A 22,352-nucleotide genomic window follows, 5' to 3' on the forward strand; every position below is an offset into this window, starting at 1 on the left:
AAAGAGTAAGTTTAGGTTCAGGAGATGAAATAAGAACAGATATCTCAAAGTGGTTATGTCAACAAAATGGCAAGGAGATGAAGTCACAAACATAAAGTTGAAATCATTTTGTAACTTGAAATATGTTCCTTAAGCACCATAAATGGCTATTTATTTTGTGAGGATTTTCCAGATCTGAAAATACAGAAAGTCAATTCCAATAGGAGCTGGTCAGTATGATGCAATATGCAAATCTATAAAGTTATGCATATGCTAAATAATACAAAGGTCACAAGCTTTTTGTCTCCATCTTACAAGGATGAATGAACAACAATGAACAGAGAACAGAGAAGGACAAACATAATTAGGTTAAAGATGTTGTCTCTTTAAGAAGTATGTAGAGACTTACCTGTATCGGAGCAGTTACAGACAAATGTGGTTAAAAGTTAGTAATTTTAAATTCTCAGCAGGAAAATTTTGGAGTTAGTAGTTTAGAAATAAATTGACATGCTATCCTGGAGTAAATCTCACTGTTCAAAACATTTTGTCAAGTACTTATGACAGTACATTTGCTAAGTAATAATTGAAATATAGGATTACCGTTTATGAGAAAAAATACACAGACTTAGGCACTGTCAGTTAAAGTAGCAAATGAGATCAAATGAGCTGTAATAAACTAGAAAGCAAGAAAGACACACACCAGAATGCCATTTCCTTTAAAATTCTCACCAAACCTTTAATTTACAACTGAAATGGATGCTTATTTTGAATATATTACCTTCATTTATACCTTAAGCAATGTATTCAAAGTGATATCTTATGCAATCAAGGTTACATAACATTGTTTAAAGAACTCGTTTTAGAAAAAAAAATTAATAAAAATGAAAATAAATTAAAGAACAGACACATCATATTAATGGTATATGTACATTTCAGTTCATATTTACGTGTGCTTTATTTCTTACACCAATGAAATGAATGAATTTCATCTATCTACAGTCAACGGGCGCCTAAGCATAAGTATGGAATTCTTGGTCTGGCATCAAAACTGCATATTACCTGTAGCTGTGGTTTACTGGGGAATGTTCCTTTATTATTATTACTTGGTTTTTTTTGTTTTTTTTTTTGTAAATTAAACTCACATTACACTAAAAAGCAATATGTACATTATGGTTTCATGACTTTAGAACTACAATAATTTAAATAATAATAATAAATCAATTATGAAAACACATTTCTATCACTTTCTGCAAGTAAGTGCAATGCTTGCTGCAATAGGGGAAATTACGACATACCATAAATAAAGGTAATAAATAATATAATGATACTACAAACATCCTATCAATGTTTTTTTAATGATTTGATTGTACTTAGCCACAGTATACCTGCAAAATACAGCACAAACAGTAAGAAAGGATAGCATTTGTTTTAAGTTGCATGCTTTAAATAGAATGGAAGAAAAATATGCAGATGCAATTTTTGATAAGTACAGATGGGAGTGCGCAATATTTATTACTTTTTTCCATGGTTACTTTTTTTATTTTGCATTAATTTTTTGTTATGAGCTTAGATTCTCAGGCAAGAATATCTCCTTGTTACTGCAAGGATGATGTAGAAGGTATACTTTTTTTTTTCAGCCAAAGTCCAGCAGCCCTGAGTAAAAAGCAATAATAGATTTACCATTCTAAAATTTAAACGCAGAGGAAGGCTTTAAAATTTAAAGAGCATGTCACAAAAGTTCTTTTATGGTTATATCTTACAATGAAAATATTTTTTCTTTTGTCATTCAATAGCATTTATTTACTGTGTTGAACATGAAGACAAACCAATAAAAACAAGCAGTTTAACAGTCGACATGTTTTTGCTCTTTGCAGTACTTACCCCACATTAGGTTTTGGCTGAGGCACTTAATTTGCAACAAATACATCTTATGGCATCTCATTGGATGTTTTCCCTCTAAGACAAGCTGTATCTCACTGTTTAAACAACAAGCCATTGGTCACTTGAGTGACTTTATATTGGCCTGGCATGAGTGTGCCCTGCAGTAATCTAATGTCCCATTGTGGGATTGGTTCCTTTCTTGTGTCTGACACTGCCAGGGTAGGCTACACTTCCCTGCCACCCTGTATTATACTAGTGCTACATGTCAAGAAATATAATTACAGTTTCTTAAAATGATTAACAAAGGAACCTATGAACATAAATAATTCAGAGATAACATTTAAGGTGCATTGTTTTTTCAACAAATGAAAATTTAGCAAAATGCAGCCTATACAGGAAATATTATAGTGACATGAGCTTTAAATTTTGGTGTTATGAAGGATTTTACGAGTTTTTGAATCAATGGAATTAAATTAAATCTTTCCCATTTTCTGAAAAGAAAACTGAAATAATACAATTCCAATACTCAACAATTTTCTTCTTAATCCTTTGTAAAATGTATTTTATTATCTTTGTATAGGTACCATTTATCTGTTACCTTCTGATAAGAATTGCACACCAGAGTTCAAGAAGAAGCTGCAATGCAGCTTTGCAAAATCTTTTTAGTTTCGGCAGAAAGATTTTGCGTTGCTTTTTAAAGGTACTGAAACATAAATTTCCCCACAGTCTCATAATAACTGGGGTCTCATTGGTGTCATTGCACATTTCACTGAATAGGTCTAGTAGTCAATAAGTCTACTATACAACAGTACCTTTCACGAAGAAAATGTTAATTTTACAAAGACATCATTTCTTTATAAATTATTTAGAATGTGCTGTAGTGCCCTCTATTAATATAAATAGCAAAATATATATATATATATATATACTGTATAGATATACATGTATATTTATATAGTCAAAATTCATATTCCCAGTTGTATTCCTTTTTTGTTTAATATTTATTAAAGCATACACTAGATGTGTTGTGTTTCCACTGAATTCTCAAAAGACATAAATAAAACACCTAAATACAAACAAATAAACAAACAAAAATACATGTCCAGATTAAGTGCATAGATACAAGTTACCGTGTTTCGTCCACTATGTGTACCTTCAGCACATTCTGAATGCGTGCATTGGTTTGAAAAGCAACTGGAGCTGATAATTATCCAATTGATTTGATACAATTTTAGTGAGTTTTTTTCAAATATATATTTTGATATTACTTTAAAAAAAACACGAAATTGACATTTTTTTTTAAAAGGGGGAAAAGCTTTTTTAAAACATGTAATTTTTCATTTTCTTTTTAACACTTTGTGGTGGTACATTCAGCAACAGTTACATTGAAAAAATCTGTAATAGCAATAATAATATTTATAATAATAATAATAGTAATATTAATAATACAAACTATTCCTATTTCAGTCTCTAATTCCTGGAGTGACTTTTATAGTTTTTCTTTTGAAGGAATCCAGATGTAGGGTCCCGATTGTTCCTCTATGACTAATTTGCAGTGATTATAAATTTCTTCTAAGGTTTCTCCTTGAACAAGTGCTACAGAAAAAAAAGAGACAAAAAAAACATTTTTGCTAAAAATATATACCAAGACATGGGTCGTGGCTCAAGAAAAAGCAGAGCATATAATTAACTAATGTACACTATATTTTAACATAACATTAATACAAAGTAAAATAACTCAGGATGAGTGCTAGTAAAGCCAATGGTTTAAATATAGAGGAGAAAAGTTAATTTATCTCATGACTTCATGTGCAGGTATACACCACTTTGATATTATTAATATTACTCATTTCTACGGAAGAGAAATACTATGCACCTTACAAATATAACTAGGGATGTATAAAAACAATATACTTAATGGTATTTCACTTCCTCCAAACATAAAAAATTCTATACCTTTCTCAACTCTATTTATATACACTGAGATAAAAGAAAAAAAAAATGGAACAATAAAGACTTGATTCTTTCTTTTCTTAAAGCAATTATATATATTATATATGTATAAACATTGTTATAACTAAACATGTAGTTTTACAATATGTTTTTCTGAAAGATTCTATCACAGAATTGAGAATTGCTAGATATGATGCAGCTTCCCTATAGTTAGTCTAATTGTCCATGTCGGTATAGCAACACTGACGTCAAAACCTGGATAATTTTGTCTGCAAAGGCTGAAGGTCTGTTTAACTGGATCTGACTTACCCATGCAGCACAAAACAAAAGGACTGATGATCAATGGCTGCGTGTTTCCATGTGTGTTTCTGTATTCAACAGATGTATAATTATTGTTTGGGCTCTTCTATGGATCATATAAAGTGCCCGTTAGGTTCCCTGGCATGCTTTTATAAAAACTTATGGAGTTATTATATGTATAGAAAATAGATGTTAAATTGTTGCTCATGCAAATGTAACAAATTGATAGTGTTAATAAATACCCATCTAATGAATAGTCTTCTAAATATCTCGGCTTAAAAAATCTTTGCCATGCTTGTAACAAAGAACTTAACCTAAAAAATGGGTTTACACAAAGACAATAAAAGACCCATGTTTAGAGACAAGGGACCAGTTTCTTCATAATGAATGGTGAGAAATTCACTCACACTCTTCTCATTAGTTTATTGCCAAGCTCTTTCACCCGTTTCTCAAAGGCTTGCAAGAAGATTAATGAGAAGAGAGAATCTCTTACCGGTGAAGGAAAACCAAACTCAAAAAATCATTCCTTTTAAGAGTCATGGCAGTGCAAAGCTCTGATGAAAGTTTAAAATTGTGGCCTGATGCAAAGCAATACCAATAAAATGATGTAATAATGAGGGCATCCAAAATACAAATATAGTGATATTGCAATAAATAAAGTATACATGCAATATACAAGAGCATTAAAGCCTAATTTGCAGCTGCAAATCAGAATAGCACCAGAAAAAAAATGTAAATAGTGCAGTAATGAAATTGTTAATACTTGCAACACATTTTAGAAGTGTATAAATAAATTAAATTGCAGAAGGGAGACATTGCAAAGGCAACTGTACATGGAACATGCAGTATCTGTACTAGTTACAAAAGTAGAAAAGTACAGAAATACAATAGCAGTGCCCTTCTCACTGATGCCAAGCAACAATGCATTTTGTGTTGCTCTTGGCCTCTTTCCCATAACATTTCTTGTAATAAGGTTGTTGTCACAGATGACTTGCTCATTTTGGGGAGAATGCTCTTTTCTGCATGGTTTCGAGGCTTGTCAATAGGGAATTTAATCCAAATGTGTTTGTTGTCAATAACACTAACTTTATTTGAAACCCACAAACTGCATATATACCTCCTTTGCCTACCTGCTATAACATGTTGGGATGGTTAGAGGTGCAGTATACTAATTGTAAAAAGAGCAGTCAGTCCAAATAATTAAAGCGCAAAATAAGAGAAAGAACAGAGTCAAAGGGCAAAGCAAGGGTTAAATCCAAAACTCAAAAACAGATTAACGTCAAACCGAAATCGCAATCCAAAAATCGTAGAACAGCTTTTTAAAAAAAAACCAAAAAAAAAAACAGTAATCAAAGTTCAAAGAGAGCAGTATGCTAACCCTAACCCTAAGCCTAACCCTAAATCTGGTATAATCCTGGATACTAGTGAATATGTGAGTTTTATACTGGTGCCTTGATTATGTCATAAGCAGTGCGGCCCCAGGAGAGAGGTTAGGCACACGCACTGATACAGCACATTGCCACACCCACCACATGACAAACCATCTCAGGATCCCAGATTAGGACCTGAGTACAGCCATGCAACGGGTGACACCTTAGCACCACACTAGTTCAGATGGAGTGGAACAGTGTGAGGTTTTTCATGGTAGCTGGAGTGCCACCAGGGCTTTGTGGAAAATCACTATGGAAATGGATGTTTGGAAATAGCAGCACTATCCTCAAAACAAAAACGGTGTCATAAAAACACAGTAAAAAATATACTTGCAAACCAAATACTGATTTCAAAATTTGATTCCTTGGGTGTTAAAACCCCTAAAATGATACCAAGATTAATATTTCAGATTCAGGGGAAACCTAATAAAAACTAAAAAGAAGCTCCATATATAACAGACAATTATAATACACAGAAAAATGACATGAGCAGGTATTTCTCTATTCAGTTTATTATTGCCGTCACAAGTGCATTTTACAATCCACCAAAAGTTCTCTTTCATTTTCAACCTTCTTATCTCACCCATCTCTCTCACATAGCTAATCACAATGCAGAAAGTACAACTGTAAATCTAGCTGCAGTCTTGAACAACAACTCGTAAATTAAAATTCAGGCTGACACAATGACAAAAGTATATACTTAAATGTTGTCAAACTTCTAATCACCCACCAGCCACATACTGAACGTCACTCTTTTTAAGAAAGCCATGCCAGTTTCACAAGCTCCTCCCATGTAAGCCCCTTCTCACCACTCTAAGACATTCAAGCAATCGAGTCACCTATAATTTCTACATTTTAGAAAGTAATATATGAAAGATGGAGACATGGAATTTGGTTAAGCTTAGACTACCTACATATTGTATGCAAGACCAACATACAGTATACCTGAACCCTCCCCTAACTAAATTGTTTTGATTATTTTGTAAAGTTGATTATCTCTGACTCACATTGGAATTATCAAGAGGAAGCATATTTCATTTACTGTTTCTATTATTTAGCAATAATTTGCAGAGATAATTTAGGAGTTTAGTAGAAAGAAAAAATGGGCAGCATGGTGGCGCAGTGGTAGCACTGCTGCCTTGCAGTTAGGAGACCCGGGTTTGCTTCCCGGGTCCTCCCTGCGTGGAGTTTGGATGTTCTCCCTGTGTCTGCGTGGGTTTCCTCTCACAGTCCAAAGACATGCAGGTTAGGTGGATTGGCGATTCTAAATTGTCCCTAATGTGTGTGTCCTGCAGTGGGTTGGTGCCCTGCCCGGGATTGGTTCTTGCCTTGTGCCCTGTGTTGGCTGGGATTGGAACCAGTGGACCCCCGTGACCCTGTGTTTGGATTCAACGGGTTGGAAAATGGATGGATGAAGTAGAAAGAAAAAATGTATGTAGTAGTAGAAATATGTTACCGTGTATAACATTTGATTGAAACATGTTAGCGTGCTCAGCCTAAGTTATTTTTTAAGAATGGAGAAGATTTGATTCTGATACAAGAAGTAAGTAACAGAGACAGCAACACGTATCTCAGAGAACTCAGGTAAAATAGTGAGGATACAGTTGTTTTATGGTCTCTCTTGACAATCACATGAAATAAAAATAATGTCCCTCAAATACATGTGACCATACACTGGGGAACAATTTTGAACACATTTTATGTTGACTTCAATTTTTAAGCTTATTTACACTAAAACAGGTATGCTGATTCTGAAAGTGCAGTTAGTTTTCTTCTATCACGTCAGGTTTTTTCTCTACCGCTTATATTAATGCGATTACTGTAGCGTGGATTTGTATAGGCTATTCATTTACACGCAAGACAGTGTGGTCAGAGGTTGTGTGTTGCTCTAAGTAGTGAATAAGCAAAATCTATTTTTCTACTTACACACATATTTCCTTTCTTTCAGATCATGTCTGGCTCTGCTGTTTCTCGTCGTAAGTGCCTAAACAACCCTGATTCTTTTTGTTACTGTATATCTATGGCAGTTTCACCATTCCCAATCAAAGGGTGAACATCAGCACATTTGTAGAGCAAGCCTATTTGGCATATTTCATAGTTAAACATGGTGATCAAGATAAGTCTTGGGCTCCTCATAAGGTGTGCAAACAGTGTGTTGAGGGTTTATGGATGTGGACAAAGGGAACACGTGATAAGATGTCATTTGGTATACCTATGATTTGGCGAGAGCCAGGAGATCATTTCGGTGTGACTGCTACTTTTGTATAGTGAAAACTTCAGCTTCCCAGTATCGTTTTTCGTTACACTACCTTCTCTTGAAGAACATGATATTGGTGATGAACTAGGTGACAACAATGATGAAGAGTTTAAAATTGAAGAGGACTCTGTTCATAAGGGATTTGATTAGTATGAGTTGAGTGATTTGGCACGTGATTTGGGACTATCGAAGAAGGCTTCAGAACTCCTAGCATCAAGACTGCGTAAAAAAAACACTTGAAAAAGGAACAAAGGTATTGTACTTTCAAACCAGAGAAATTGCATTTCTGTAGTACTTTAGAACTGACAGTGGCTTTGTGTATTACCATAACGTATCTGGTTTAATGGAGGAATTGGGAATTCCAATCTGTAACTCAACTGAATGGCGACTATTCATCGATAGCTCAAAGCGGAGCTTAAAGTGTGTCCTCCTTCACAATGGCAATATATTTGGGTCAGTCCCAATTGGCCATTCAGTTTCTCTTTGTGAAGAATATGCAGACATAAAGAGAGTCATTGAGTTGTTGCAATATCACCAACACAATTGGGTCATCTGTGTTGACCTTAAAATGGTATGCTTCCTCCTTGGAAGTATCCCTGTTTTCTCTGCATGTGGGGTAGCAGAGCTCGTAAGAGGCATTGGGTGGAAAGGAATTGGCCTCCAAGATCTGCCCTAAAACCAGGTGATCCAAACATTCTACATAAGGCACTTGTTGATAGAAAGAATATTTATTATATTCCCGCCTCTACACATGAAACTGGGTCTGATGAAGCAGTTCATTAAAGCTTTGCCAACTGAAGAAGACTGTTTCAAGTACCTCATTTTGGCATTTCCTAGCCTGTCATTTGAAAAAATAAAGCCTGGTGTCAACAGATTCGGCAGCTCATTTCATCAGGACAAAGTCAGATGTCGAAAAGAATGCTTGGTTATCATTCAAAGCCATTGTCAAGGACTTTCTTGGAAACACATGAGCAAATAATTACACAGAATTGCTCTTCAAGAGCTACAAAATGCTTGGTTGCAATATGAGCATCAAGGTGCATTTTCTGCATAGCCATCTTTCTAACTTCCCGGAAAAACTTGGTGTAGTCAGTGATGAGCAAAGTGAACGATTCCACCAAGATTTTTAATGTCATGGAAGGACACTATCAGGGTAGGTGGGATGTACATATGATGGATGACTATTGTTGGAGTATCCGACGGGATTGTCCTAACACTGAACACTCCTGGAAAAGCTATAAGCGTAAATTTTTACCATAACCGCTTACCCGATTAATTTTCAAATGTTTTGCTGTAAAAAAAATGTCATAGAGTAACAATAAATCCTTTGTATGAACAAAAGAAATTTAAATAAACAGTACATTTAAGTTATTATTTCATTATTTTTTCATTGTATGTAAAATTTGTATGTTTTTTGACAAAAATGGAGGGTACCCTGTATCGTAAAAACTGCATGTGATAGCAAAACACTGGGGTCATTTCTGGATTCACCACCCAAAAATTAGTAAAAAACAATTGTAAGATCTAACTCAACAAAAAATGTGTTCCCCAGTGAGGAGGCCAATCCTTGAATTCTGTTAAGAAAATTACAGGAATGAAGCGTTTAAAATTACAAAGACAGTGCTGTAGATCATTGCTCTTAGCTTAAAATAAATTCTTCAACAAGAAAGAAGACAAAATTAGTAAATTTTGTATGCATTTAGAAAGATTTTACTCAAACAAAAACACAAGGAATATATTTCAAAGTGGTGTGGCAGATAGTGGTAGTTAGATGCCTTCAAATTATAACTTGATATTGGATTGGCAGGCTTGGGGAGCCGAATGGCCCATTCCCTGCAAAATTGTTCTGACATTCTTAAAACTAAATACTAATGAAAAATGAGGTTCGAAATTTCTGTTTGGAATTTCTTTCACAATTCTGATTTCTCCAAGAGTAAAATATAAAAGAACTGATGAGGCAGCATTTTGATTTTATGTACAGAATATTTGGGATATTCTACTGATGGAGATATGTCAGGCTATTGTTTAGTGTCAAACGAATAAAAAATATCGAAAGCACAAATTTTAATTGTCCTTTTCACAATTAACTTATAGCACATTGATTCTACAAGACCAAAATTAACCCCTGTCATTGCCAATTTTTCCTTTACATTTATTTGCAACTGTGGGTATAACTGTTTTCACAGAGTAGAACTCTTTTATAGTTCTGTTTACTCACAATTACATTTTCACAGCTTCTGTCTTTTTGTATTTCTGTCATCCTGCTTTGTCACACTGTGCAACTACCACCTGGCCAAAGATCGCTTCAGTATTAAAACGGATGAAGGATGCTACAACAAACATGATACCTGCTGTATCAAATATTCAAGGAAGCTGCATCATGTGCATATGTTAATGAACAACTTTGTCACATTTAAGTACTGTAGAATCCCCAGAGGGAAGCTTTTTGTGCTTGGGACCTCTACAAATTTATTTTCCCTAGCATCAGTGCCACCTGAAGTTTTTATTTTCCTTTTTCTCTTTCACTTCTCCCTGGTCATTTGACTATAGTAAATATTTTCAGATCAGCCACAAACTCTTTGTACACTCAGGTCTTTTTTCTAATGATGTTAATCTTTGGTAATTTGTAAAGCACTTTGAGCTATAATTCTGCCTGAAAAAATGCTTTATATATAAATAAATTTATGAGGCAAATAATCTAAAAATGACATTTCATACAATGAATCATGCAGTGTCATAACATACAGTATGTTCTTTGGCTAGGGGCTTGCAGTTAATAAATTCTGAATGCTCCTAACTACAGGGTAAGAAATTATTACTGAGCTTAAAACTTGCTTTGTTTATGATCTTCTATAATTAGCTGAAATAATATAATTTGTATTCTTTATAGATTCTTACCTGTAAAGTATTCGCCAAATTCTTGCTCTAACTTCATTGCTCTGTCATATGTCTTCTTTGCTTGTTCTTCTGTCAGCCTTTTATTCATTTCCCTAATTGAAGGGGGATGTATTCATGATGATTCACTTTCAATATCGCGCCCTGCTATTTGCATGAGCAAATATTAATAACAACATGCTGAGAGCTAGCTATATAATGATTTATAAAGGACACTTCCATTAATGGAATTAATGCAAATACAATGCTGGTGCAATTCAAAACATAAGAATTTGGGTCTAAAGTTTTAATCTCAAATACCTGATAAAAGGCAAAACAATGTTCACATTTTGACACTAAAGTACATCTTTCTTTACACATTTCTTCATCATTCGTTTGTCGAGTTTAATAACTTAACCAGTATGTACGAATGAAAAATGCCTGTGTGTGTTCATGAGCGAAACAAAGATGAGACACATTTCTGTCTTTTCTGTACTGATTGTTATTTTTCAGATCCATGTTGTGGGTCTCCTTGCTTAGTCTTAAATTGAACCATCAGTGAGTGTGCACCCAAACACAACAGCAATTTGTGATACAAGAGGGTTATGATGTTGTGTGAAATTGAATTCTGCATTATTTTTATGCTTAAAAAAGACATTTACACAATGGGGGAGGGGAAGTCTTAAGTATGATATACTTACATTATTGATTCAACTGATCTGGGCTTAATGAAGATGGCAATTGGATAAAGCTGTGCAACTTGTAATCTTTTAATAGCATTTCCTGACACATCAAGTATACAGTGCTTGCCCTGTTGAGAAAAATCAAATAAACAAAAAAAAAAAAGGCCCAACTTCTATTATGTTTAAAGTGTTGAACAAAACGTCTGTTAAACATATAATACTTCACAAGGGAAAAGATCAAGCATTTAAAGAGAAGAAGACTTATACAAACCCACATTTCACACTGGCCGGTGATTGTAGCAAACTCTGTAAAATGTTTTTTTTTTTGCTTTGATTTTGAGCTGTACTGGCTCTTAAAAGCATGTTATAAGTGGTATTTAATAACAATACATAGTAAAAACAACTGAATGTGTTTAAACATAGCGTAAACATGTTTAACAATTTATTTTACTAACAAGAATGATCACATTTGGACAAAAAGTGAAAAACAAATTAATCCGCCTAATGTATTTTACTCTGATCTCCTTACATACTCTTTTCATAAAAAAATAAACTCCTTCATAAAACACTGCTCTGTAATATGCACACATACGCAGTACTGACAGGATCAGTGACCAGGCAGCTAGCTATTTCTTTGCCAATAATGAATTACCTCAACAGGAAAGAGTTTACTTTTTAAGCATTTGGTTTGCCAGAATCACTGACAGGGATGGACGTGCAATTTCACATGCAGTAATATAACTGCAAAGATGTTGATGTTATAAATAACAGTACAAAACAGGAAAGAACCAGAAACCACATTAAATGAAATTTAAGCCCACAATCAGAATCACTGCTGAAATACAGTCAGAACTCTGCACTCACTGGTCCTGGGACTAAAAAAGCTATTCTTGTAGTTGTCTTCTTGGTTTTTAATGGCGAAAATATTGGTGATCTTCAGGATCAGCTGAGTTTTTTTTTTTTTGGTTTTATTACTGAAGACTCCCTCTTACCCGTTCTGCAACATATTTGACAGATTGGACGCTGGTTCCATACAGATTGTCATTATATTGTCCAGCCTCAATAAACTTGTGCTCTTGGATATCTTTCTCCATTTGCTCTCTTGATGTGACAAAGTGGTAGTCCCTTCCATCTACTTCATAGTCTCGCTTTGGTCTTGTGGTGTCTTTTTGGAAAAAAAAAAAAATCAAAAGACATTACAATTATGAAATTAAGCATCATTTTTGCATAATCATTTGTGTATATGCTGTATGTATTGGCATTTCAAACAGAAACAGGGACACCTCTCTAATGAACATGATGTCTAGAAGTATAATTGGGTTAAAATCTTGTGAGATTTTAAAACATGTCCTATGTCACAAATATGTACAAGAAGAAATTAAGTTTATCCAGAGTAAAGAAATGAACAAGGGAGCCAAAGACAAAACACAAAGAAACAGTTTAAAAGAACAAAATGGCACTTTGTTATGATGACACAGGTAGATTGGATAAAAACTAAAATGTAAACAAATGGTTTCTTGTGTATGAAAATACTTTTATGGAAATGTAAAGTAAAATATTTATTTACAACATATTTTATAATTAATCCATTTCAAAGGATTTTTAGGTCTCCTAAAAGAAAAGATGAACCTGCTTGAATGCAACAAAAAACTAAATGAGAAAAAGAATAATAATAAAAAAAATAAATAAATGTTGTTGCTATTGTTATAAACTTCATGATTTTAGCAGTATTTAAGAAGAAGAGACAGAAATACATTACATTTCCACAGTGTGCAAATGATGAAAACCATAAGCATGAATACAGTAGGTAATAATCTCAGACAAACAACACATGGACTTGGGAGAGATGCTGCAAAGATGTGCATTTGACTACCACAAAACATGGAGTGATAAAAGGAGCTTTTATGCAGTGTGTGTATATGTGTGTGAGAGGGAGAGAAAGACGATCAATCATTTAAGAGCAGCACTTCACTGGCCTGGCAACTGCTGGCAAATGTTGGGTAGCATCCTAGTTTGAATCAACACATGAAGTTGGGAAATGTAACTGCAGAGGGTGTTAGCTCTGACCCCAAGTAAACTGTGTGAAACGAAGGTGTGAATGTTTACACAGCAGGAATCAGAGTGGAAGCAGTGGCTTTGGAGGGCAGCCAAGAATGGAGATGGCTTCCAGTAAACCTCATGTGAAGGAGCAAGTGAAATACCCTGTGTTTCACAATTTATTAGGCTACCCGCAACTAAGACGTTCAGGCTGACAATGCACACATACAAGCAAATGTATGTTAAGGACACTGAAGGGTAGGTTGGCCTACACAAGAAACATGGAAAGAGATTAACAGTGCCAGACACTAGGAAATTTACACAATTTTATTCTCAAAAAAGAAATATTTTTCAAGATAAGAGATTGCATTGAAACAGTAAAAAAGTTGATTATGATGACTATGCTGAGGTTGCTGTAAACATTTTAACAAAATGTTAAGCTATTGAAGAGAGTGTGCTGCTAAATGCATTTATACACAGCAATGCCATTTGCTGGTTGGATTTTGGGGCAATGCCCTTAATTCAGAGACACTACTGATTGCTTAGCATTAGTAAATTTGTAAGTTTCACTCAGTAATCAACAATATCAAATTAGAAACAGACGTCTTGTGTTTTTTTGTAAATGGTTTTGTGTCTGAAATGTGTAAGAGTATTGCAATGAATTATGAAATTGCTAATAATAAACTTGGCATGCATACAGATCAGCTGGGAAAAAGTATGCAATATATTGCATGTAATTTGTTGATATACTGGAGTGAAATGTCTCTCATAATTGAATGAAAATTAATTACGATTTAAATTCCAGCACTATGCATATGTTTAAGACTTAGTAATAAAACATAACATTTCAAGATCATTTAATCCAATTCAGAAGCATTAGGGGGGATAGCCTATCTCAGCACCACTAAGTACAAGAAAGAAAACTGCCATAGACAGAAAACCAACCATAGCAGGTCCCACTTATACACATTCAAACAAGGCCAAATTGGGAGTTGAAGAAAATTGTAGTTTTCAGAGTAAAACAAATGCAGATGGTAGGGAGAAAGTAGACAGTAACCAGGCAACAGATATCTAACCCTAGATGCTAGGTCAGTAACGTGGCAGGGCTACCCCACTGCTCCATCATGCTGCTCCAAGAATGTACAGTATGTCTTCTACAATACATGAAACCTTCTTGGTAGCAAGAGAGAGCAATTTAAAAGTGTATTTCAGTTCTGTATGCCACTTTTCATTAGTTTTTTTTTTTTCAAGCTTTGCTGACATCTTTGAATTTCATGTGGTAGTTAGAGAATACTGTATATGGAAAGCACTTTCACATTTTTAGGGGAGATCATGTAAAGAATATTTATGACCTGACTGTGCTATCCATCAACATTTACTGTCAGATGTCTTCTTTATACATCGTCTGTTCTCTGCTATTTTACAATATGCCGATTGTGCACCAAAAGGGGACATCTACAGGATCTAACTAGAGTCTCGGATATAGCTTGTAATTTATTCAAGGCTATGTTTCAATATTCTTTATTATTGCTTTGTGAATTTGGTGGCCCTGACTATGCAACAAACCCTTAAAACATTCACAATTAATGTAAAGTTAATGAAAGTCTTTGTAGATACGAGTAATGATAAATTTGCTTTCTTTTTTTGTTTAGCACCTGAAGCATGAAATAACACCATATCGATAAACTGACCTGTATAACAACACAGAGTAGTTCAATCTGCACACACTTCATTTTTAATCATATAAAGAATCATAGAAAAAAAGGCAAAACAATGATTTAACTTGACCTCTGCATTTGGACTAAATGTCTCAAAATCTTAAGGCAGGTAATAGTATAATTTAGGAAAATTACTTCTAAAAATAAAGAGTGCCCAGAAAAAACACAGCAGCTAGCTGGATGCTCTACAGGAATGCTGTTATTATTTTTTGTCTCCTTTACTGTCAATTGTCCTTCTCTTTTACTAAATGGATTTTCTGTTGGCATAACTGCAGTTACATTTTAAAGACAGACACTAACTTTCAAACTATTCTGTATCTTTAGCCAAATATGTGTGTTCATCTATGAAAATATAGGATAGTAACATATACGTAGTATATTCATCTGTTGCTGTATTATAGTAGTAATTCCCAGGAAGAACTCTGAAGCTGTACTCAGAAAAAGGTGTGGAGTAAAAATACATTGAATTGAATTTCCAGGAAAGGAAAACAACATATATATTACATGAATAAACATACACAGCACAATGCTAATAATAGAACATCAACACTCACAATTTCTTACTATAATGCTACAGTGCTAATCTACTACAATTTATTATATACAGTTGCTTTCATACAGCTAGGCATTCTTTTGTATTGCACCTATTATTGCTTTTTTTTCTTGGCTTACTTACCATATTGCTCTGAAAAGTTAGCTGCATTATTTTAATTTTAAAAGTAAACGAAAAGAAATTAAAGGAATTAAAATTGAAAGCCATGCACATATTTCATAATGTTTAAAAATTATTAAAAAAACAAAAAAAGACAATAAAGTTCACATTATGCTTGCAGACCGACATATACCAAACACTTCTCTCAGTGACAACACATGTAATAGAAGGTGATTTAATACAGAGTTCCTTTGCATAGATGAAGAAATATAATACAATAAGATAGGTTGATAAAAATTACATTTAAACAAAAATGTTATAGTATTACATAAAGAAAACCCAACAGGTAAAACTTAAGAAGTAAGTAGAAGGCTTGCATGAATTAATTGCTTGGTTCAGTATTGTTTTATGGATACTGTTTTTACATTTTAGAAAATGTCATATTCCTTTAAATTCTTACTGAATGTATTTTACTTCAGAATTAAAGTTACAAAAATTATGAATTCAATTGTGTACTTAATTTTCATTCTCTGTATCTTCATGTATAGGATCCATTTCATTAATTGCAGTGGTTTTCAAAGAGTTAAAATGCCTCAAACAGGAGCAAGTTGATAAACATGCCCTGGCCTTCAAATGACTAATTTACAAGTGTTTAGTTTGGTCAAGAAATACATTTAAGCAAAAATAGCTTTAAAATGATATAATTAAATAAAAAAAATTATCAAACACATAAACAAAATGGAATTCAATATAAAACTATAAAAATGTGTCCTTACCATAATTAAAACAAAAAATAAACACAGAAACTGAACACTGCAGAGATGTAAATTGTGGAGACACATACAAATACAGTGAGATACACAATTAAATACACAGAACAACCTGTTTACTGTATGCTGAAACAATACTAAATTTAGTGTACCATAAATTATTACAATTACAGGGGTGACCATACTATAATAATGGACATAAAAATAAATATAAGCATGTAAAAATGAGAACTATTAAGGCAGTAACTACAAAGAGAATTGCACTAAACAATTGTTTTGAACATACAGTAGCGATTAACAAATAAAAAAATTAGTATTGGTGATGTCTTAAAATGTTGGAAGGAATATTTGACAACAGAAACAAATAAAGCTACTGTCAATGATAATGTACTTACGTGGAACACATGATCCAAATTTATCAGGGAATTCTGATATTAAATCATCATTAATTCTGTCTTTCATCGGTCCAAGGATGATAACAGGCCTGGTATAGTTAACTGAAACAGAAAGAAAACCAAATGACTAATCAAGAATTTATTAATATTAAGAATATTTCTTGGTCAAAACCTTTCTAAATAGACAGTGAACATTTGCCAAAAATGCACCCAAAATGCCTTAATGGAGAAGCTTCATGGACTGAGTAAAATGTTAAAAGAAAGAAAACTTAATCACCAACAAGTGAAATAACTGCACATTTTATTAATTCTTCAGATAATGCGGAGTACTGCAGCTGCAGTCAATTGTGAGGATAAGTGTGGATATTTAGAAGGTTCCCATAAATAGCTGCCATTGGTTAGTGTGTTTCTGGCAGTGAAATCTATAGATTCAGCTATAATTTTTAGCATTTATCAGGCATCAGTAAGTTTTTAAGTTTTTGTGTCTGGTAATTCCATTGTGTACTTCATGTTAAAACATTTTTGGCATAGTCTGTCTTTGGTCTCACAATCAGATGCCAAGAATTTCAGCATGAGGTTAATATCAGTCAGACTACTTTAGATCCAGACATGAACAATTTTGCCCCTAATGTTACATGTAGCAAAATAGCATACTTTTATTTTGGCAGGTCTGACACTACCAAGAAGAACACAGTTCTAACTCAGAACCTGACAAATGATCCTCACAACATAAAAAAGAAAGAATTAAAGATTGTGTTTTAGGTGTTAATGGCAATGCAAAAAGTGCATTAGCTAGACAACCATCCTCTACTGGTATCTCAATCGCCACAAGTCCTCCAAAAATGTCTTAAGCGAATTGAACTTGATGGGAAATCTGTCGTTGAACCTGGCTTAACAAGTATTGTTTGAAAAGCATTTTAAGCCCTTCTTCAAATATTGCATGAATGGTCAAACAGAGTCTCTTGCACCAGTGACAGCTCTTGCTTAAATAAGCCCCATTGACACTCACAAATGAGAAATGTTCCTAGAAAGCGTAATGAAACACTATAGCCCTATTCTTCCACAATTCTCTACCCAACTCCTGTCCAATCTACTAAGACTTCCATATTGACTTTGCTAATAGGCAGTTTCAAGTACTTTGTTTTTCCATAGAACTTTCAGTACCAAGCTAGAATTTCCCATGCAAGGGAGGTGTCAGTTTTTTGATGGGGAATAGTAACATATATCAGCTAATAAATGGATATGCAAGAAGTTGTCAGTTACAACATTCTGATCACCTGACAAGCAACACCCCACCCCATGATATTAACATCTTAGGTATTAATAAACTAGTACATTCTTAACACACAGCCCTACTGTTAAAGACAACATAGAAATTAGAACTATAGGATCTATCTCAATGTTATAATAACGCGAAGGCATATTCTCCAAATAATTTTTCCACAAAAAGAATATTATGCCTCAAATACAGTATTTAAACACATAGAACGTTCATTCATGAAGATAATTAGATGAAATGGCTAAGTCTGAGAGTCAGATTACCAAATTACCAATGAGTTAAGAAAGTACTAAAGAAACTACTAAGAACAAAGGGACAGTAATAGCATTTTAGGCTGGCTACATTCCCATGCATCTGCATAAAATAGGAGATGCTGCTGTGTGCCTCAGAATGAGCATACAGGACACGGTTTTGTGAAAACAGGATTCACATTGTATTTTAGAAACTATGATTATAAACAAAGAGTACAAATCTCATTTCATCCTCTCGCAAAGTATTAATTGCCTTAGTACAAGGACTCTTTGGGAAAATAAGTCAAACTAAAAAATAAAAAGTGACTGCTAAAATGGCAACAAAACCATTGGATGGAACGTGTGAAATCTGTATTTTATTTGTGTAAAAAGAACAAGAGACAGCTGCATCTACAGCATAAAAATACATCCGAACTTCAAAAGTTGCACACTTGCAAGTCTGAGGTGCACGCACTCCAAAGGGATCCATAATAGTGGCCTGTGAAGCTGCAACGAGACCAATGTGCTTACTTTAGTTGGTGCTACTTGCACCATACAATCCCTTAGCTAAAGGGCCAATCAATGCAGATGCGAATTATCAATTAACAGCGGCATGAGACTCAAAATGATAAACCATATAGTTTTTGTTTAATATTGCACACCTGTTCATGTACTGTTCTGCGATTTCATGGAACAGACTAGAAAAGATTTGTTTACTGTTATATTTGTAAATATTACACCTACTTGTTGAGCATATCTTGCATTGATTATAGATGAGGTCACTTCTAATGAATAGGTGACTCCAGAGTAAAGGAATGTTTTGTGTTTTCAGTAAAAGGAAGTTATTTGTGAGTAGTCACTTATTTTTTCTAGATAAGACTATTGTGCCTGTTATTGCAGCTGCAACATTTACATGGTAGGTTAGTTTTTCAGAAAGTCTTGCTGTTAGCCATTTTTTATATGCCTGCAACACAACCTGTTGCCTCTTGTTTTTTTCAGAACCTGTGGCTGACTCTTCACGAAACTTTAAGTACATTAGTTGTAGAGGAACATTAAAATCTCAACTTTCCTTCAAAGTCTTAGGTAAAGAGAAGCTTACAAAAAATACAAATTGTTGTATTTTTATGTTCTGCTACAATTAAACTTTTTCAGTTATACAGCTCATGTATGTTTTTTTAAATATTTGGATGATAAAGATGGTGAAGTGGAGATTACTACAATTGTATGAGTAGCAAACATCAAATACAAAGGTATAATTGTTCGGGAAACAACTTTGATTTGGAATCTTTTCACAAAGAAAAATGTAAACATCAGACTTAAAAACACTTCTGGTATACTGTGTTTAGGAGGACATATAAATGCTTTCACTAATAGAGGTAACTACTTTGTTTCTTACCAGTTTGCATTTAATATATTTATAAACACATTTCTTTGATAACACAAAAGATAATGTATCAAATACTTGAGGAACGGATATTGATTTACAGTATAACAATTTTTAAGGCACAACACATTTTTAAGATTAGTAATTTTGGTTTGATGTTTTAAAAAAACTTCCAATAGTGTCTATTAAGTTTGATATCAAATGCAGAGGAAAGAATAAAAGACACAGATTAGAAGTGGATATAGAGAAATATGAAAGAAATCAGGAGGTTAGACCATAAAGCAAATGCTAAGTGAAGAGATGAGTGTGACCCATTCTAGGAAGAAAATTCTTACACGCTTTTTAAGATGAAACAGTTTAGTGATAAAAGAATTGCATGGCAGATTACAAGGAAATACTGTAAATTAGAAGGACAACCTACAACTATTACCTAAAATAAAAAAGTGCATTCATAACCTGATGAGACATGGACACATTGAATTGGGAAAAGAAGATGACTGAAATGTGCCTTCAAGAAAGACATGTTACAGTTGCATTAAATGAAAAAAATGTGACTTTAGCATTGTTAAATTCTCATTTTTTAGAAATATTACCATATGGAGCACAAAAAATACAAAGATTAGCCTTGCCAATTCTACTTCTTTAGATTTCACTTGTAACCTACTATGTGAAATTGCAGCTGAGACATATGATGATGGATATAACTGTTGCACAGTATTAATAAATTGAACACACTTTTAACATGTGTTTTTTTATTTGACAAGTGATTTCAGTAAGCACCTGTTACAAAACCACACAGTGACTCAATGGTTAGTGCCATGATTTATAAGCTACACCTTTGCCATGAGGCAACATCTGATTGTGATATTTTTCAAGATTGGAAAGTCTGTAGAGAAAAGCACAGATATTAAACTTACTTTCTTGCCGGATGACTGGTTCATAGGAAAGGATAAAGTCTTCTTGACTTCCTGGAAGTTAAAAACAAAAGATGAAAGTGTTACTCATAAAACATTGTAACATCACAAACTAAAGAATAACTCAGTTTGATAACTTTCATTGTGAATATTTGCCTAAATACCATTAAATGGCAGCAATGCTGCAATGAAGTGTGTTTAACAAGTAGTGTTGAAAGTAGTTAATAAATTCTGCCTATTTAAAATGTCATCTTACGGCTATTCTAAGGATACAGGCTGTTATAGAAAAGTTCATACTAAAGAGGATAAAGGTTTTTCACACATACCACTAACAGGATAGTTAAAGAAAGTTTTATGAAGACTGTTGAAAAGGACACTGATCTATTTAAAGAAGGAATTGCTAATTGTGGAAAATAAAATAAATCTGCATATAAGCACTAATTCATTCTGAATACAGCAAAAAAGTAGTGCTTCAGTAGGTACTGAGAAAAAACATAATGTGCATAGCATGTTACAAAAATAAAATAATGAATTTATTATTTACGTATTTTTTCACGTCAGTATATTTTTATGTATTTCTAAATACAAATATTTACACATCTTTCTATAATGAGTTTTTACTCATTTGTACAGTCTTATGTATTTTCAAATTCTTAACTTTAATGGTCCAAATTAGTACTTTAATAAACACTACTTTTTCCAACTGAGCAAATTTTGATTTGTCAGTTAACCTACCCACTATAAAAAAAACCTCACACTATTCCACTCCTTCTAAACTAGTGTGGTGCTGAGGTGTCACCTGTTGTATGGCTGTGCTCGGGTCTTAATTGAAGATCCTGAGGTGGTTAGTTGTGTGGTGGGTGTGGCATCAGTGAATTTAGTTATTGCATCTTGTGATTGGACAAATCCAGGGACAAGCCAAACAGACACATAAAAAACATGCAGACTCTGTACAGGCAGTGATCAGGCTTAAAGGATTCTCAAATTCAAAAGCTGCGAGGCACAAGTGATTAACACTGAACATCTATGCTACTTATTTATGCACTGATTATATTTTATATTGTGTCAAATGTAATACACAGTACATAGTTTTTTCCTACACATCAATACTAGTTGGTTTAGCCATGTATATGAGTGAAGCCTTGTGATGAAATTGGAAACCTGCCTAGGCTTAGTGTAGTTTACCACCTTCAGTCCATGTCTGCTGAGATAGTCAATTACTCCATGCAATCCTATGTTAGAATCAGAGGGAGACGAAAATGGATATACTGTATGGCTTATATCTCCTAAATAGTTTCACGATTCTTACAAAGCAATTTAACATTCAGAAAAATTAAATAAATAAGCTTAAGTGAATAAGTGAGAACTTTATCTCTAAGATATCCTGGTGTTTTCCTAACTTATCATTCCATCTGATTTGTTTATCAGAGGAATTCAAGATACTATCCTGACATCTACTGTATTTTAAATTAGAATGGATTATTTTAAAGGAATCAGAGAGCAAACATTTAGTAATGGTATTACATTTCATTGTAATGCACAGTTAAATGTCTTGACCTATCTTCTGACATAGGACATACGAATCAATTGGAAACAAAATGTCTTGGATCCCCTTA

The 22,352-nt window shown here is 33.6% G+C and overlaps 1 protein-coding gene across 31 annotated transcripts in view; it reads right to left on the bottom strand.

Annotated features, from left to right (window-relative positions):
- Nucleotides 1–689: 689 nt before the first annotated feature.
- dlg2 (discs, large homolog 2 (Drosophila)) overlaps nt 690–22,352 on the bottom strand; it is a 1,682,723-nt gene continuing 1,661,060 nt past the window's right edge. For all 31 annotated transcript variants that reach the window (XM_039744362.1, XM_039744355.1, XM_039744358.1 and 28 more), the window contains 6 exons: nt 20,740–20,790; nt 16,930–17,031; nt 12,350–12,522; nt 11,376–11,485; nt 10,699–10,790; nt 690–3,456 (listed from right to left, as the gene is read on the bottom strand). In XM_039744362.1, the coding sequence (XP_039600296.1) occupies nt 3,350–3,456; nt 10,699–10,790; nt 11,376–11,485; nt 12,350–12,522; nt 16,930–17,031; nt 20,740–20,790 (635 nt within the window). In that variant the 3' untranslated portion in view covers nt 690–3,349. The remainder of the gene's footprint in view (nt 3,457–10,698; nt 10,791–11,375; nt 11,486–12,349; nt 12,523–16,929; nt 17,032–20,739; nt 20,791–22,352) is intronic.

This window comes from Polypterus senegalus, chromosome 2, assembly GCF_016835505.1.
Source record: "Polypterus senegalus isolate Bchr_013 chromosome 2, ASM1683550v1, whole genome shotgun sequence".
NCBI lineage: Eukaryota > Metazoa > Chordata > Cladistia > Polypteriformes > Polypteridae > Polypterus > Polypterus senegalus.